Genomic DNA, 19,355 nt, shown 5'->3' on the forward strand with positions numbered 1-19,355 from the left:
TTTTTTACACTATGGTCACCAAAATCCAGCTTCTCTACAGCACAGCCTGAATGGCTGGGAATTACAATACCCAGATCTTACAAGCAAAGTGTCTCAAATGAAATAGATATTGATGGAAGAACAATGATATAACAAGCTAGGTAAAAAGATCTACTTCCAATAGGGTGGTAATACAAATCCAAAATTTCCTACTTCTTTATCTGTTGCTAAGGTTCCAGATATACACTGGCTTCAGGGAGAGGTCAAGGAATTACCCTATGTCAGCAGCAATACAATCTCAAATATAAATATGCATAGTATTACAGCATTTATGTCTTTCACTGGAACCATCAGAAGCATTACTGGTCCAAGAGAGAGCATATTTATCTGATACAGTCCTCCCTATGTCTTCCTCCAACCTGGGGCCTTAAAAAAAAACTATTACCAGATCTGGCCTCATCCACTCCTCATCCACCTGTCAGTGAAGTCCCTGGCTGCATATCAGGTAGGAAGCACTGCTAGTGATTAATTTTTAAAAGTTGTCAGATCCTGAATGAATTTAAAGCCATATCAAATGCCCTGTTATAGTGGATAATGAATGTTCTCAATTTGAAATGACAACATATTAGCAGAGCCTTGCTCAACAAGTGGAAGGACTCTGTGAAGTCAAAAGCTAAGTCCCTGGTATTTGTTATTCAACCAAACCCATCTTAGACCAATCTTCCCCAGCATTATGATTTTCAGATTAAAGCTATATCTTTTAAAATTAAAATTTAAACCCAGAGTTTCATACAAGCAGTCCTTGAGTTACAGTCATTTGTTTAGTGACTGTTGAAGTTACAACAGCCCTGAAATAAGTGACTTACAACTAGTCCTCACATAAAGGTTGCAGCATCTCAATCACATGATCAGTTCAAGCGCTTGACAACCAGCATGTGTTTACATTGGTTACAACGCCCACTGCCAACGGCAGTGATGGCGAACCTTTTACTTATGGTGTGCAAAAACTGTTCCCTTGCGCGATTGCACACACCAATTCAATCCTCCCTGCCCACATGTGCATGTGCACATGACACACACACCCGGAGCCTGGGGAGTGCAAAAATGGCCCCCTCGGAGGCCCTCCGGAAGCCAGAAACAGATCATTTTTGAACTTCCGGTTGGCCCATTGGGGCTGTTTTTTTACCCTCCCCAGGCTTCAGGAAAGCCTCTGGAAGCTGGGGAGGGCAAAAACAGACCAACTGGAAGTTTGGGAACAAACTTCGGGTTGGCTCATTGGGGGCATTTTTCGCCCTCCCCAGGCTTCAGGAAAGCCTCCAGAAAACCTCCAGCGAAAAACAGGCCCAATAGCCAATCGGAATTTCTTTCCCAAACTTTCTGTTGGCCCGTTGGGCCTGTGTTTTGCTCTACCCAGCCTCCGGAGTTTTTCCTGAAGCCTGGGGAGAGCGAAAAATGGCCCCAACGGACCAACCGGAAGTTTTGATACATATCAGAAAGAGTTCACAAGGTTGATGCTATATGGAAAAAATCCTCTGACTGGACCTGGTTGTTCTGCTTCGGATACCACGAAGCCCCCTACCAGAAAGTAACGAGGAAAACAGGCCATGAAGAGGATATGTAGAGTCCCAGACAATACTGCGGACCCTGGTCAAGCATCGCTTATATATTATGTCCTGGATAGAAGGAAGTGAACTGCCAATAATCTTTTCTGCCATCCTCACCACTCTCTGCACCGCCTTCGTGTCCAAAGCAGTAATGTTTCCCAACCAGATTATAAATGCAATATGGCAGGATGCTCTCGATTGTCCCTCTATAGAAAGTGGTAAGGACAGGGGAAGGAAGATGTACTTTTCTCATGAGATGCAGAAAATGCAGGCGCTGCTGTGCCCGATTCACCAATGTCTCATTGTTCAGTGACCAAGCCAGTCTACTCGTTAACTGCACAATATTAATTTTATTATAAAAATACAGTAACACTATGAATGTACTTCTCCCTCCCCTCCCTTTATGCTCATGAAATCTAGGGGGAATTTTGTCTGAGATGTTTTCTCACTTTACAGTTCTACCCTAGACTCAGGTTTCTTTTATCTGACTATCTATGGAAGTGGCTTTTTGTTCTGTTTCTCAAAGCTATTTCCTTGAGCCACTCCATTACCTCTGCAACACACCCGGTAATTAATGATAGATTGTTATAACCTTTTTAACAACTAGAGTAAAATTATTCACAAAGTCAGCTTTTGCTTTATTTAGCAAAAAGATTTATGATTTTGGCAGGCATGAATACTTGTAATCATTGTCCAGAAGCAAAACATCAAAGCAGTTGGCTCCATATAAGGTTTGGCCACAGGTAGGGATTATTTTATTATTACTGCTGATTCAATTACAAGGCAAGGTTTTGGTTTTTTTTTACACTGCGCTACAAGCTGGTTCTTAATACTGGCTGCTCTCGTTCCCTAACCCACTGCAATTATTTGAAGGAATTATTTTGCCTGTCATACCACCCACCAAGGGGCAACTAAAAATAATCTTCTCTTTAATTTTAGAGTTATGCTTTTCACCACCATTCCCAGAATCTTTCGCCACTGAAATATAAATGCCAAAACTCTAGGAATTGCATCGGCCCTCACTCTGCTAACCAATTCCTCCCTCCAGTTACCCAAATTATGTAGGATCAGGATCCGAATTGTTTCTACATCCATGCAGTCTCCTCATAAGATGAAAGCCTACTATCTCAGACATTTATTCATTCAATGTTTTATCCATTGCAATCAAGAATTTCCCCCCACATTTATGAATTCTACATTCTAGAAATGGAAATGGAATTAACACAATAGCTCTGCCCAGAAATGGACAAGTTCATGGGACAGAGCATACACAGAGGCTTTGCAAATATATCATATTATTATTCTATTCTATTCTATTCTATTCTATTCTATTCTATTCTATTCTATTCTATTCTGTTCATAAGGTAACATCTCCTTCAAACTGACTGCAAGTAACTTCAAGAATATGTTGTTTTTATAGCTTGCCATTCTCTTCTTCTATGTTTTTTTTAACTTCCCAGTCCTCGGGCATATAACCTGCTCATGCTCTTCCTTGCTTTTTTATAGAGATAGTCCTCAACTTACAAGAGTTCGTTTAGTGACCGTTCAAAGTTACAACAGCATTGAAAAAGTGACTTATGACCATTTTTCACACTTACTACCGTTGCGACATCCCCACGGTCACATGATCAAAATTCAGACACTTGGCAACTGGCTCATATTTATGATGGTTGCAGTGTCCCAGAGTCATATATGATCACCTTTTGCAACCTTCTGGCAAACAAAATCAATGGGGAAGCCAGGTGTACTTTAAAACTGTGTCACTAATTTAACAATTGGAATGATTCATTTAACAACTGTAACAACATAATAAAATGGGCCAACATTCACTTAACAAATGTCTCACTTAGCAACAAAAATGTGGGCTCTATAATTGTCATTATGTTGAGGAGGAGCCACATGGTTAAGCATGGGGTAGGGGGCATATACAAATCTCTTCAGTGTGCAAGTGAGGAACCTGACCTTATGCCCAACAATCGTTGGTAAGAAATTTAGTCAAGCATTATCTGGAAGTCCATGGTGTTTTCTCCCTCTGCGCAACATCTATACAAGTTTATCGTATTTGCCAGAAGAGTAAAATCTACCACCCCCTATCTCCTTAATATATAGAACATATGGAAAAGGCTCAAGTCTCAATTATATTAGTTTGTAAGCCAGGAGTTCTTGGACACATAACCAAAAGAACTAAAATTTCTGCTCCAGTTTTATATCAGCCAAAGAAAACAGCCTTGAATCCAGCACTCTTCCTGACAGATGTTAATGCCATGTAGACTTTAGGCTTCAAAGTGTGAGCTTCTTTTTCCATAGCTACTTTTCTTGTAAGCAGCCAACATGTAAAGTGAGGAGGGGGGGAATGGAATAAGTGAGGAATGGAGGAAAAAGGAAGGGCAAATCATATTAGAGACAGACAATGGAGTCTTGTTCTCAAACATAAATGAAATCCAGCTGCTTTACAGCTGTGCCCTTCAGTGACACCAGCCAAAATATCAGGCAAAATGCAAGTGACTGTCATCCATTTGAAGCCAATGCAATTTCAAGTAGCCCAATGGAATCATGGCCAATGGATCAACTATTTGGTCACTCAGATATTAAAATTTTCAGTTCCAAATACAAGACATCCAGAATGTCCGCTGGAGAAAAGAATTTGGCCTACGTGCTTCCTAGTGAAATGAAATTTTGTAAGCACTTTTTACATGCTAAATGTTTATTACAAATAACAGCAAATCATCAAATAACAAACACACGATGGAAGAAATCAGCACACACAAAGAGGAGTGGAAAAGAGAAAGTCATTTATTAAGATACACCTGATCTAAACAATGAAGTTATGCTGATTTTTTTGCCTTATAGCTCCACCATGCAGAAAGATTTCCTTCTTGATGGCGAAATATTTGCTCTATTCACATTTTAATACACACTTGCTTAATTTCACACCTTTGAACTCATGGGAAAACAGCAACTGGTATTATTCCCACAATTCTTCCAACTCTGTGATTTAACCTGACCATAACAAATGTCCACAACAGTGGCATTATTAAAGGAAAAGTAGTAACATTTAGAGAAAACAAATTACTATTAAAAACATGGATACATTAGCCAAAAATATATTCAGTGAATATATTTTCTCATGAACTAAAAAAAAAATAAGGATGCAGACAAATAAAATTTAAAAATGAAGGGAAAACAGAAATGTTAGAAATTTTTCATCCATTTTCTCCCAAAATTTTCAGATTTGTAAGTTAATCTATTCAGTATCCTTTAATAAAATAATATTTTGTCAAAGCTGTAAGATGCATTCTGGCTGCATTCAGATTTAATATTAAAGTATAGATTACATGCCAGTACCTCAAGCTTGTGGTTGCTGCAATTTCCTAAGGTGTCCAGATGGCTGGCTTAGGAATTCTGAGGGTTGAAGTCCATAGGTCATAAAGGAGCCATAGTTGCCCACCCTTGCTCTAAACCCATCCTGTCAAACTGGCAGCCCGCAGGCCGGATACGTCATGCGCAGGCCACACCCACCCCAGCTCCAGAAAGGCAAAAAAATCATGATATGTCACGATCCAGCCTGTGACGCGATCAGGTTTGATACCCATGCTCTAAACTATATCCATGATTAACAACATTAAATATTTTGTTTTAGATTTCAAATAATGGTGAACTCACATCAGAAGCAGACTTTCTAACAGCCTTCTCATGAGTCCCTCAGGGCTAGTCATGGTAGGGAAAACACACTAGCCAAAATTTGTGCATATAACATTAAACCACAATTTAGATTGTGTCTGAATGCAACCCATACCTAATCTGTTATTTCAGTTTTTATCTACTGCATGTATATGAAATGATGGCCGATTAAGAAAATATAATATTGGCTCTAAATTAGAACATGCTTGCTTATGGGCAAATACAGCTTTTTTATAAAGTAGCAGCCATTTACAAGAACTCTCACATCTCACAGAATATTTCTTTGCCAAATCTTTAGCGAAGTAACAAGCAGACCATAATCAAAGTCATTATTATACCAAATAAATTAAAATTCATCTAATCTGTCTTGATGTTCAGATTGCTAGTAGATAAGGAATCCAGTGATCTTATTGAATGAATCTATGTACATAGCATATACAGTTGTTAAAAATAACTAATAAAAATAGAAAGCTTTTACTAAATCTGCAATAGCCACAAAAACTTAAAATATTTCTCAGTGAATGCCTTTTATTGTTCCAGAAACAAATAAAGCTTACCCAGGCCAGCAAGAATAGTTGATTTTCTTTCAGAAGCAGGCTATTATGATACAGTATAAACATCAAAAGACAAAAACAAAACTTACTTTATTCTTAAATTATTCACAGACAATATTTCTAACGTCTTTGAATAGTTTGTGAAATCTTTAACTGTGTCATCTCTGACAAACCTATTTCTCTAAGAAATAGTTCTTTGAACTGTCTTCTTTAGACATTAATGCATATTAATTAGGAGAAGTAGAATTACTCAAAAATGCCAATAAAAGAATTCTTTTCATGATGATTGGGTGAATCATATGAATTGTCTAATGGTGTGGTGGAGTTCTCCATCTGTCACTAGACTACAAAATCCAACCGCTCTTGCTTACTTGTTGGCTCATTCTAATGGGAATTAAAAGCCAAGAACATTTGGTGATCATATTTCTCAACGCTGCTCAAAAATAAATGGCAGAGAGCCAGGGTAATAGCCTGAATAGACAAGACAGTACAATCTAAGTTCCTGGGGAGCACTGCAAATCTTAAGGATGTTTCTGTATGCTCTCCAAAAGCTGTCCCCACATTGTAATTTTAAAATTGTTAGAACATTATTAGATGCTTGATAAATAATCATATTCAATAGTTAATTTAGGTTAACTTAGGTTAATGTCAAATAAAATGTATTTTGTCTCCTGGCCTTTTCTACTAGGTTGAAGTGTGGCAGTAATAAATCACTAAAAAAGCAAATGTACAGTAGCACCAGAGGTGGGTTCCTACCGGTTCGCATTGGTTCAGTAGAACCGGTTCGTCAAATCTACCGAACTGGTTAGAAGAGGTTCCACCGGTGGACACGGAAGTAAGTTCCGGAACGCCTGCCCCGGCCCTGTTGCTCGCTCACTCACCCCCACCCATCCGGAGGCCGCTCGTTCACTCGCTCACCCCCATCTGTCCGGAAGCCGCTCCATCACTCGCTCCCCCGCCCATCCGCACTATCCTAGCCCTGCCCACCGCTCACTGATTGGCTGGCTCACCAATCACCCCACTGACCTCTAAGAACCCTATCTAAACCCACTTACCTTTTTTCCTGCTTGGCTCTCTATTACTGCCTGCCGACTCCGAGGAGGTAAGTAAGCTGCAACTAAGCGTGGGGCAGGAGGGCGGCGGCAGGCCATCTGGAGCGGCCTGCCACGGTCCTGCACTATAAGCGAGTCCGGTGACATTTTGCAGCCTTGCAAGGATCCCGGGCTCGCTTATAGCGCATGGCTGTCAGCAAGCATGGGCCCGGGGGTGGGAAGCTTACGTGGCGCAGCTGGCGTCTTTGACAAGTTCAGGGACCTCGCAAGGCCTTTGCAAGGTCCCTGGACTTGCCTAAGATGCCTGGCTGCCAGAAGGCATGGGGGGGGGATGGCGACGGGAGCTTACACAGCGCGGCGGGCATCTTTGACAAGTTAGGGGACCTCACAAGGCCTTTGCAAGGTCCCCGGACTTGCCTAAGATGCCTGGCTGCCAGAAAGCACGGGTACGAGGGTGGGGACAGCAGTGGGAGCTTACGTGGTGCAGCCGGTCTCCTAGGACCTCCGGGGGGGAGTGAGGATGGCTGTGCGCAGTTTGGCACCTCCCAGCTAAGGGTGGGAATGCCTGAGACGCTGCTGGGAGAATGTCCCCTTTGGGTTGCTGGGACAGCAAATTTCAAGGGAAAACGCAGCTGCTGGAATTGGTGCGCCACTGTGCCTGCAACTTAATGCTCTCCAAGAAGCCTGGTTACCGGAAGCAGCAGAAGGAGCAGCAGGGGGTGATACCGCCACCCCTGGTGTCCAGTGTACTCCTCGGGAACCTTGAGTTGTGGTCGTTTGCATGTCTCTCCCGAGCTTCTCTCAGGAGGTGAAATGGCAGGTGCCCTGCTGGCAGAACCTCCGGGTGAAAGGCGAGCGAGCTGGGTGGAAGAAGGTGGGAAACTGCTGGAGCTGCATTGCCCCCTGGGTTCGGGGACTTCTGCCCCTGGTACCACACTTTGCAGCCGGAGGCCCACACGGACCTCTTCAGGGTGCTGGGCAACCTGGTTTTGGGGATTCCCACCCCCAAAAAAGACCAACCGCCCATCTCTCCAGATCTTGTGGCATTTTGGGGGGTTTCTTTTAAAAAAGCTTCTCCAGAGGATCTTAAAAACTTGCGAGGTTGCTTTGGGAGGGGGGGCAGATGGCCAGCATTTCCCCCCTCAATTCCCTGGGCGTCTGCAGCCTCAGAGCCAGCGGGGAGCGTAAGCAAAGGAGGATGTGGAGAGCTGGGTGGAGGAAGGGGAAAACTACTGCTACTGCTGGAGCTGCGTTGCCCCGCTGAGTTCGGGGATTTCTGCTCCTCATGCCATGCTTTGCAGCCACCGGAGCCCTGCACGGACCTCTTGCTGTGGTGGCTGCAAAGTGCAGCACGGGGTTTTCCAAGTTGGCCATGCCCATGTCACATGACCACCGAGCCACTCCCACAAAACAGGTCACACCTACAGAAGAGGTTCTAAAAATTTTTTAAACCCACCACTGATTAGCGCTCATATTCTCCACTAAGGTTGCCTCTCCTGTAAACTACTAGTCTTAAACCAGGAGACTGCTTACAAGTATCCATGGAGTCTATCTCCTTTGATCTATTTATGTTTCTTAACCTTGGCATACAAGGACGAAGATATGCGCACTTCAGTTCCCAGAATTCTCCAGCTAGCCATGCTGGTTAGGCAATTTTGGGAGTTGAAGTTTACACATCTTCATGTTGCCAAGGTTGAGGAAGACTGGTCTATGGTAAATGGGAGATTAGAATATGGTGATTTTATATAGGTATCAGGAACAAAGTGCCAGTAATGACTGTCATGTTTTTCCCAACTGACTTTGCTCTGAATTTCCTTCATTATTTTCTGATCATGGAAATTAAAGCATAATGAATTGGATATTTTAGAAAGTCTAGTTCCTATAACTGGCAGTAAGGGATACAAACTCCAATGTATAAGAAGACAAACGGCCAAATTGGGATGCCAGTTCATGGTGGTCAAACTATATTTTAGTTGCAAGGCCTGAATTGTTTCTTTCCTAAAACCAGAAAATCAAGCAACTTACATAGTAAAAAAAAACCCTGTAGATGCCCTTGTCTTGAAAATGTAGTATTTCATTCAGGTAATATAAATAACCCTTGTAATATGTACCGTAGCTGGAGTGATCTTGAGTAAAGGTATAAATATACCCCAAAAATGTATAATTTACAGTCTACCCCGTGACATAAATTCTTCAACAGTTTTAATCACAGAAGAGCTCAGGCTACAATTTAAAACAATCAGCCACTCTATTTAACTACCTGTGGTTAGATTTCAGAAGTAGATCACTCAAAGAACAAAAGGTAAACTAAGTTGACATCATTCAACCATGAGGTTATACTATATGGTTTTATCAGTTGTTTTTACCTGGTTTCTAACTTGATTTTGATTACAGAACATTGCGTTGGTCATTTGAATTAGGATTGCACTATGAGCTTTTAAGGAAAAACATTATTTGTACAAAGATAAAGTTCGAATAAGAAGCGACACATCACATATGTGTTCTAATCAGAATGATTATTAGAAAAATTGCCATGAAACTAATTATTCCTACCTTGTACTTTCCTTCCCAAACTAAATTTAATCATTGAGAAGGGCAGTTAGAACTGGCAAAAGTGACTTTCCCTCCTATGAATATGGATATCTTAAAAATTGTCTCAGTTGAATTGAAAATCACAACAGAGATGACAGTCTCAAACTGAGGCAGAAGCCAACCACAAATTGAGAGAGATTTTTTTGTCTTGGTATTTTGGCCTCCTCAGGCAAGAAATCGATATGAGGCCTCTCATAACAATAACAGTGTCCCATCTGTAGCCATATTTGTATTAAATAATCTGATCAGCTCTATCAAACAAATATATTTAAAAGCATGCAAAGACACTTGCCAAAAAGGCAAAGGATATTCACATTCCCTTCTTAGCCAACCTCAAAGGAAAGCTTTGACAGACTACATTAGCTGCTCCTTCAAAGCTCAAACACAAAAGGCCTTTTATTTATTTTAGACAAGGAAATTCTAAATTGTCACAAGGCAAAAATAAACTTGTCTGTGACATGGGGGTCAGAAATTAAACATGAGAAACAGGAAATTGTTCAAAGTAATGGATCACACACTTCTAGATTTCCAAAGATCTAGAAACATCATCTGTGAACTTGTTAAAAAGGCCCCCTTTTTCATTTTTGAAATGTCCTGGCCTCTGTTTTCAGGGAGAAGGAATAGAGATTCAATAGCTCGCCGTGTAACCAGGCCAAAATGATCACAGGCACCAATGGAAGTTCCAGAAAAAGAACCGTAATAGGTAAGTGTTACAATACAGGCGTATTTCAGAGATATTTTAACTTCAGTCCCAGGCCACCACAATAAAGCAAATATACGTAGTCCTTGATTTACATCTGTTTGCTTAGAGATCATTTGAAATTATGAGTGACACCCCCCCCAAAGGAACTTTAGGAAACAAGGGGTTTGCTTAATGACCACAGCAATCATCATTGCATTCACTTAATGACCGCTGCAAGAAAGATGATAAAATCAACCTTTTTAAATATATTGGGTCAATTCAAGGTGGCAAACATATCTAATTCTCTTGCCACCTATATCCCCCAAAATAATCCTGTGAGATTGTTTGGGCTCAGAGAAAGTGACTGGCCCAAAATCATGCATGGTTTTAATGCCGAAAGCAGAACTAGAATTCAATCTCCTGGATTCTAGGCCAACATGTTAGCCACTACATCAAATTGTCTTTCATACTACAACTTTATATGTGATCAAATTAATAGCAGAACATCTAATAGTGACACCTGTGTTTTTATTTTTCCCACACACTATTTTCCTCTTTTTATATCATTTCTTTTAGATTATAATTTAAAGAAACGGATATTATTATTTATTTATCAATAAGGTTATCTGGGAGCCTTTACAAATGAAAATTAGAATATGAATGCTTGTATAAATGATCAGGAATATGGATGGAAACAAAAAGTTTCTATTTAACATAAATCACCTTAACCTGATTAATACACAAATTAGGATGATTTCTTTAATCACACACGGATTGAGCAAATGCTTGCAAACAAAGCATAGAATAGTAAGCAATACCTTGGAAAAATGTGTTTATTAGGAAAATGCATTTTATGAGATTTTTTAAAAATAATAAACTGATGCAAAAGTACAAAGAAACGTGTCCTGGAAAAACAAAACATGATTGAAAATGAAATAAAGTTCTTCATTTATAACTAGGAAACATTAATCATACGTTTTACCTGTGGGAAACCATTCATCTTTAATTTTTGCTCCAAATGAAATGTTTTTTCTAGCTTTACTGATATATTTTGCATTACGGTTACTGAGATAATTCATGCAGTTCATGAGGTATGATGAGTTGCAAACAAATCAGAGAGGGACAGCACAGCAGCTGATAGAAGGCATAATACCATGGATAAATTAGTTCAGCCCTCAGGACTCATTACTGAGGCTTTTTGGAACAGTACCATCAGTTAGCATGCTAGAAGATGCCAGTAGAGCCTTCATGGCAATCCCTACTACCACCGTAATTCAACGAACTGGTGTACACTACAAATCAAGGAGAGAAGCAACTTAGAACTAAGGAGAAATTTACTGACAGAACAATTACTGTATTTTTCATAGTATAAGATGCACCTTTTTCCCTCAAAAAAGAGGCTGAAAATCTGGGTGCGTCTTATACACTGAATACAGCATTTTTTGCCTCCCGAAATCCCGCCCCTTCACCAAAATAGCTGTGCATAGCCTTTAGGAGGTTTTCAGAATGTTCCTGTGTGCTGGGGAGGCTGTTTTTGCTCAATTTTGCCCCCCCCCCCCAGTCCCCAGGAGCACTCTATAAGCCTGCTAAAGGCTATGCATGCCCTTTTTTTGACAAAAAACGGGCCTTTTTTGCTGGTTTTGGGCACTTCCCACTTCCCAGGAACATTCTACAAGCCTCCTAAAGGCTATTCATGCCTTTAAAAAAAAAAGGGGGGGGGGCATTTTTGCAAAAACAAGCTGTTTTTGAGAGGTCTACAGAGTGCAAAAACTTTTTTAAAAAATTTGCCTCTTCAAAATCCGGTGCGTCTTATACTCTAAAAACGGTAAACAGTGGAACAACTTGCCAGCAGAAGTTGTGAATGCTCCAACATTTGAAGTTTTTAAGATGTCGGATAACCATTTGTCTGAAGTGGTGTGGGGTTTCCTGCCTTATCAGGGGGTTCGGACTAGAATACCTCCAAGATCCCTTCCAACTCTATTATTCTATGATGAATTCTATGACACCAAGCAAAATAATACAGGATTGTCAGTAAAGACACACACACAAAATGAATCACTCCAGAAGGTGCTTTGCTATTTATCCCCAAAGGGAAACTCTAGAGCAGCATTTCTCAATCTTGGCAACTTCAACATGTGTCAACTTCAACTCCCGAAATTATCAACCAATAGAATGCTGTTCTCCAGAAGGCTAGAGAATTCTGGAAATTCAAGTACACACATCTTAAAGATGCCAAAGTTGGGTAACACTGCTCTACACCAAGAGCTTGGCAACTTTTAAGATGCTTGGATTCAGTTCCCAGAATTCCCCAGCCATAGTCCACTCACTTTAAAGCTGCAAATTTGAAAAAAAACAAGTCTAGAACAGTTCCTTCTAATTTACCAGATAAATATCTTGAATAAAGAAAGTTAAACTCAGGAAGAATGTTCTATACAGGTAGTCCTCAACTTACAAGCATTCAGTTACAACAGCACTGAAAAAAGTGACTTATTACCAGTACTTGCGCTTATGACCATTGCACCACCCCACAGTCACATGATCAAAATTTGAAAGCTTTGCAACTGGTACCTATTTACGACAGTTGTCGCATCCTGGGATCATGTGATTGCCATTTGCAACCTTCCCAGCCAACTTCCCAAAAACAAAGTGAATGGGAGAAATCTGATTCACCTAATAACCACACAATTCTCTTAACAACTCGAACAATTCGCTTAACAACCACAGCAAGAAAACTAGTAAAATGAGACAGGGCTCACTTAACAATCACCTTGTTTAACAATGGAAATTCTGGTCACAACTGTGGTCGTAAGTCAAGGACTATCTGTAATCCTATTCCTGTTTTCCTTAATGAAGAAAAGTGACATCACATGAACTGGTTTTAGTCAAGTAACTACAGACTAAGTGTAAGTACTTATGGCCCAACTTACCAAATATCCAATCAGAGTCAGATATGGCTTTGCAGGTCATTTGCAACCCTTTGAGTGGAGTCAGCAAGGACGTAGCAGGTTATCGGTTACTCGTCCAAACCAAAAGTTTGGCTGCAGTACCCAATGAAAACTAAGTTGATTTTTTTTGTTTGGGGGACACTTTGAGTCAATGTTGACTCTTGGCAACTTCCTGGACAAGTCCCTGCAGTTTTTTGGGCAAGATTTCCGAAGTGGCTTGCCATTGCCTTCTTCCTAGGGTTGAGAGAGAGGACCCAAAGTCACTCAGCTGGTTTCACACTTAAAGTGGAACTAGAATTCAAAGTCTCCTGGTTGTCTTAACCACTACACCAAATTGTCTCTCTAAGCCTAAGTGAAAGATATGATGTTACAGCATTCTATGTATTTTATTTGATGGAGGAAAAAAGGTTTAAGAATTCTATTCTAGTTCTGCATTTCTTAGTCATAATGTATATGAAAATTTAAAAGTTCTTATCTACTCCAGAAATATAATAGGAAGACAACAGATTTTAGAATTTTAAGATTTAGAAATTTAATTTTAAATAATTTAAAAATGTTCTTCTTCTCTTGATTCTGTCACAATGTTCTCATTGGTCAGATTGATTATAAATCTACTCAACTGAATAGTGCACAATTCTGTAGGGATTTTAGGTTCTTACTGAAGCTGGAATTATAGAGGGAGAAGTCATACGTGCAACGTCTTATCTCAAATGAACAAATCACCACTGCAACATGGCAGGTGATTTCAAGAAGGCAACTTAGCCTTGAAGCTGCATATTCCAAGATTAACTGCACATTCAAATTAATAACAGCTCACCTCACACTCATTTCTATTCAACATCAGTCTGGCCTTTAATAATTAAAATAGGTAAATTCTAAAGAAATGTGGGGAAAAACATCTTTCTACAGGTAGCCCTCAACTTATGATCATAATTGAGATCAGAATTTCAGTTGCTAAGCAAGGCAGTTATTAAATGAGACATAGCCAATTTTGCAAACTTTTTTTTGTCACAACTGTAAGCAAATCATGCAAGTTGTTGAGACATGTGGTTGTTAAGCAAATTCGACTTTCCCCATTGACTTTCCTGGTCAGAAGCCAGCTAGGAAGGTCACAAATGGTGATCACATGACCCCGGGACATTGCAATAATTGGAAATACATGCTGGCTGCCAAGAGCCCAGATTTTTAATCACATGGCTGTGGGGATGCTGTGATGGTTCTAGGTGCGAGGCCCAAATGTCACTTTTTTCAGTGCCATTGTAACTTTGAATGGTCATTAAATGAATGGTTGTAAATTGAGGACTAACTGTATTTTTGAGTTAATGCTACCCATTCATTCTTGAGTTGCTAAAAATATGTGTTAGCATGAATTGTGCTTTGTTTATTTATTTGTCAAAAACCAGTAAGAGTAAAATAGTCAGTGAAATTATAGAAGTAATAAAAGAAATCACATTTAGACAGCAAAAACAAATGTGAAGCGCAGAGCTGAATGCAAAAAAAATCATTTTTATGTGTGCCAATTAGTGTACATTTAAAGTGACAATAAAGTTTGTATTGTGTTGTATTGTATTGTATTGTATTGTACTCAGTGACATGCGGTGAGGTTTACGCCTGGTGAGGCTGGTGACGTCATCAGGAAGGCGGGGAATGGGACCATGTGTGCTGGAGGCTGAGGCTTCCTCAGTCTCCAGCACACGTTATCCCATTCCCCGCCTTCCTGAGTGTGCTCCGCCGGCTCGCGCTCCCCAACAGCAGCTGCTTTTTAGTGCTTTTCTGTGTGTCTGGCGTTTAGGACATCCGGCTATCTACCTAAATGCCAAACGCACAGAAAAGCACTGAAAAACACTTCGCCTCCAAGCCACTTCGTCTTGATGACATCGCTGACGTCGCTGCTGGGCGCGGCCGGACGGAGGTAACCAGAGTGGCGCCGAGGGGTCCGGGCGGACGAAAGAGTGAGCGAGCGAGCGATAGAGGATCAGGCAGCCTGATCCTCGGTCGCTCGTCCGCCGGACTGCCTTGGCGCCACTCTGGCTGCCTCCGTCCGTCCGCGCATGGCAGCTGCGGCGATGTCATCAAGCCCCTGCCACTTCTGGACGTCGATTGCAGTCGCGAGGAGCGCGCAAAGTACAGCGAAGCCAGGAAGGTTATTGGCGCTTCTGAGAACCCTACTGCCTCCACCGGTTGCCCAGCTGGCACCACCCCGCACGCACTCCTCCTCCTCCCTCCTCTTCCTCTTATATATATGAAACTCCCTCGTGGATATTATTATTTTATATATTATTATTTCATGATGAGAGGTGAGGCTCTGCCTCCCCTGCCTCCAATGACCGCACGTCCCTGATTGTACTGTACTGTATTGTATTTTCCATTCCACTCCACTCCACCTTAGCAGAAGATAAAGGGCATTGTGATGTGTCAAGTGTGAAAGAGCCTGGAATAAGGCAGCAAAGATATGTAATGAGTGGATGAAAAAGCAAGACCCATTTGGTTGTAGAGAGTCAGTCTGGTGTGGTGCTGAAGGGATCAGAAACTGGGAGTCTTTGATTTCCAGTTCTGCCTTAGGCACAGCTGGATGACCTTGGGCCAGTCTCTCCCTCTCAGCCCTAGAAAGGAGATAGTGGCAAACCATGTGGGGAAAAAATACTTGTAATGTACAGACATCTGCTTGTATAAAACCCATCCCAAGCACATCAGCCTTACAAAGTGGAGAGCAAAGCATCCATACTACTGATGGACAGCATGAGCTTAAGAACAAGGGCAGAAGAGAAGAGCAGAAACACACAACCACCTCTTGGGCCTATTGCAATCAACTTAACAAATGTAAAACTTTCTCCAAAAATATTTTTAGACAAAGATATCAAACAGGGTGGGGGTGGAGAAATCAGAATATAGAAGAACTCTAGATTCAAATCAGAGGGCAGTATCATATATGCCAAATACATTCACTATCAGTTCTATTAATATCTAATATTCAAATCAGTTCTGCAGGAGCTGATTGAAATCTAAGTATGATCACAGATTTTAAATGTCAAATAAAACTTCCCGTATATTTTCATTAATTTATATTTATCTGAAGTTTCCCAGGGCGAATGAAAAATGCATGTAGAAGAACAAAGACTAGTACAAAAATCTTTTTTGGTGTTTCTATTCCTTCTCCTTCCCTCCCCTTCCCATTAATTACATATTTGATAGAAAATCAAATATTTGGCTCACATTAAATATCAAACAAAACTGGCATTGTTCAACTTCCAGTTTTTATGCCCAAGATGTTTGAATAAAGGGTGTGGCTTATAAAGGAGTTTATATGATGAAAAGTGTTCAGATAAACTTTATCTGAACTGAACTTATAAGCCCTTTTAAAATCAAGAATATAGTATGTTCTCTCTCAATATTATCATCCTCTAAGTCCTTGTTGGTGATCATAACAAAGATTACAATGCTGGTTGGTCTACTGAATTCCTATTTATGGTATTCTTCAATATCTCTCTCTCTCTCTCCCTCTCTCTGCCCCCCTCCCCCGTGTGTGTAACAGTTGTGTAAGCTGATGTAGGGGTTTGTCCTTGGAACTCCTACATATGCAGATATTCATTTAACCTATTTTTTAAAATAGAAACTATTTAAACAAACAGGGAAGGAAAAGTCTCCCTTGAGTCAAGTACAAGACAACTTTATGGTTTGTCTATACAGGCTTCTTGGCAACAATGTACAAGTCGTTTGCCACTGCCTACTTCCAGGATTATCTTTGATTTCCCAGTCCAATCCACAACCTCGGTATTTCCCAATAATTCCACATCAAAATAGTATCCTGGTCCAACCCTGCTTAATTTCCAAAAGCCAGATAAGGACTTCAGCTGCTTCAAGTTACCATTCAGAGTCAGAGGAAGTCAGTCAAGGCAGCAATAGCACATGCATACCTGAGAGAATTAACGGAACTCACCTCTGAATAAACAGCACTGCAAATCAATTACTAAAGGCTCACAAATTGTATGTAAGCTGCTGAGTAAACGGATCACCAACACTATGTACAGCATACTTGACTTCATCTCAATTCACAAAGCAACAGCCAACTGTTACTATCTGTAGCAAACCACTGCAGATTGTGAGTGCGTCTGTCCTTAGAAGAGAATGCATTCTTTATGCTTCTATTTAGTTCTGATGCAACTACCGATCTAAATTTTGTGAACTAATATTTTGTACATAAATAGCTCACACTATCTATCTATCTATTTATTATCTATCTATCTATCTATCTATCTATCTATCTATCTATCTATCTATCTATCTATCATCTATCATCTATCTATCTATCTAATCTATCTATCTATCTATCTATCTATCTATCTATCTATCTATCTATCTATCTATCTATCATCTATCTATCTATCTATCTATCTATCTATCTATCTATCTATCTATCTATCATCTATCTCCTATTCACCTCAATCATATGCAAACCCACTACAACTGATGCACGGCCAAAGGCAGACCATTTGTTGGTCACAAAGCAGTGAAGCCAATGCAAAAAAAATGAAAGGGCAAAGTCAGCACAACTTCACCAGGGCGCATTTTACAACGGGGAGGGGAAGGGGGATGAGGTGAGGTGGGGGAAAGCCCATCAGTCCAGCTCTTGTGAGGGAATGCGGAGCAAGCCTTTAAGGCTCTGGATTTCCCCACGTTCAGACATAAGAACCGAGAGAGAAAAATAATAATAAAAATCAAACAAGCCGAAGCAGACTTACTGCAATCGCTTGCAGCCTTTCCTTGTGCAATTCAGCCTCCGCCATCCTTGGGCGCGCGGAGGATGCAGCAAACCGCAGAAGAGACCCGGCGAGCAATAAGGGAATCCCGCTTTCGAGTTACTGAATGCCGCCGAGTGGAAAAAGTCAAGCGGGGTGGATTCTGGTCGGGGGAAGAAAAAAACAAAACAAAAACCCGCCCCAGCTCGAGAAGTCAGCGCATTTCAAACCGGCCTGGTGCCCGCCTGCTTCCCAGCTGCAGGGCTGCTGTTAGCTACATTTCATCGCTGCGTCTGGGCGCTGCCGCTGCTGTCACACTACAGCACTGCCATCCCAACGCAGCGCGGTCCAGGACTGCAATCTTTTTTTTTATTATTATATACATATATATTCCCACCCCCTTTTCTCTCTTCTCCGCCTTGACGTTTCACAGCGCTCCCTCCTCCTCTGGAGCGCTCTAGCTTACACCAAGGAGGCTGGACGTCGGCGGCGTCTGTAGTAATCAAAACCTGCCCGAAAAGAGGCGGGCGCGGGGGAGAGGCGCGGCGACGGCGCAGCCCGACGCGGGGAGCCGAGGAGAGGGTATTTCCCTCCGCCTCGCGGCCGTGGTGCCGCTCTCTGCGCGGGGCTCTCCCTGAGGGGAAAAAAAGGAGAACGAAGCGCTGCCCCGGAATTTCCCGGGTGTTTCCTTTCACCAAGTGTCGGGAGCCCGGCCCGGCCCGCTCCTCTGCGGCTCTCTGCCCTTTGCTTTGTGTTTACGGTAAAGGAGTAAACACTACCTACGGTGAAGTACAGGTAGTCCTCGACTTACGACCACAGTCCAACCCAAAATTTCTATTGTTCAGTGAGACATTTCTTTAACACATTTTTTATTGTTTTAAATAAATAAAAACACACACAAAAAAGAATCATCCTTCATTACATCCTGTCGAAAGCGTGTCGATTGGTTACAAACAGTTTTGGTGTGTTTCTATCATAATTGTTACATATATATGCCAATGAATGCCAGTGGGTGGTTGTGTTTTTGAATGCAAATGATGTCAGATAAAAGCACGTTTAAATAATTTTAGCTAAATGAGAATGGTGGTGTATTGACAGTGAGACATTTCTTAAGTGAGTTTAGCCCCCATTTTACCACCTTTCGTGGCACGGTTGTTAAAGTGAATCGCAGTGGTTAAGTTAGGAACCTGGTTGTTAAGTGAATCTCGCTTTCCTGTTGACTTTGCTTGTCAGAAGGTCGCAAAAGAGGATCACAGCAACGGTCATTAATGTGAACCAGTTGCCAAACATCTGAATTTTGGTCAAACGATCGTGATGCTGCAAAGGTCATAATTGTAAAAAACGGTCATGTCACTTTTGTTCAGTGCCGTTCTAACTTTGAATGGTCACTAAATGAACTATTGTAAGTCGATTACCTGTACACTTGAGGCTCTTACTTTCCCATCCTGCTTTAGTGGGTCCAGTGATTTGTTCCGCACAACTTTTAACCTGTAGAGAAAGGATGACAGGGAAACCATCGTCTCCCCTGTA

The 19,355-nt window shown here is 41.2% G+C and overlaps 1 protein-coding gene across 1 annotated transcript in view; it reads right to left on the reverse strand.

Moving 5' to 3' along the window:
* Nucleotides 1-18,312, reverse strand: part of LOC309386011 (paralemmin-1-like) — a 141,124-nt gene extending 122,812 nt beyond the window's left edge. Inside the window, exon 1 of the mRNA XM_081940914.1 lies at nucleotides 17,829-18,312. Coding sequence (XP_081797040.1) covers nucleotides 17,829-17,873 — 45 coding nt within the window. The 5' untranslated portion in view covers nucleotides 17,874-18,312. The remainder of the gene's footprint in view (nucleotides 1-17,828) is intronic.
* Nucleotides 18,313-19,355: the final 1,043 nt, after the last annotated feature.

This window comes from Natrix helvetica (assembly GCF_964273705.1).
Source record: "Natrix helvetica genome assembly, chromosome: 2".
In the NCBI taxonomy this organism is placed as follows: domain Eukaryota; kingdom Metazoa; phylum Chordata; class Lepidosauria; order Squamata; family Natricidae; genus Natrix; species Natrix helvetica.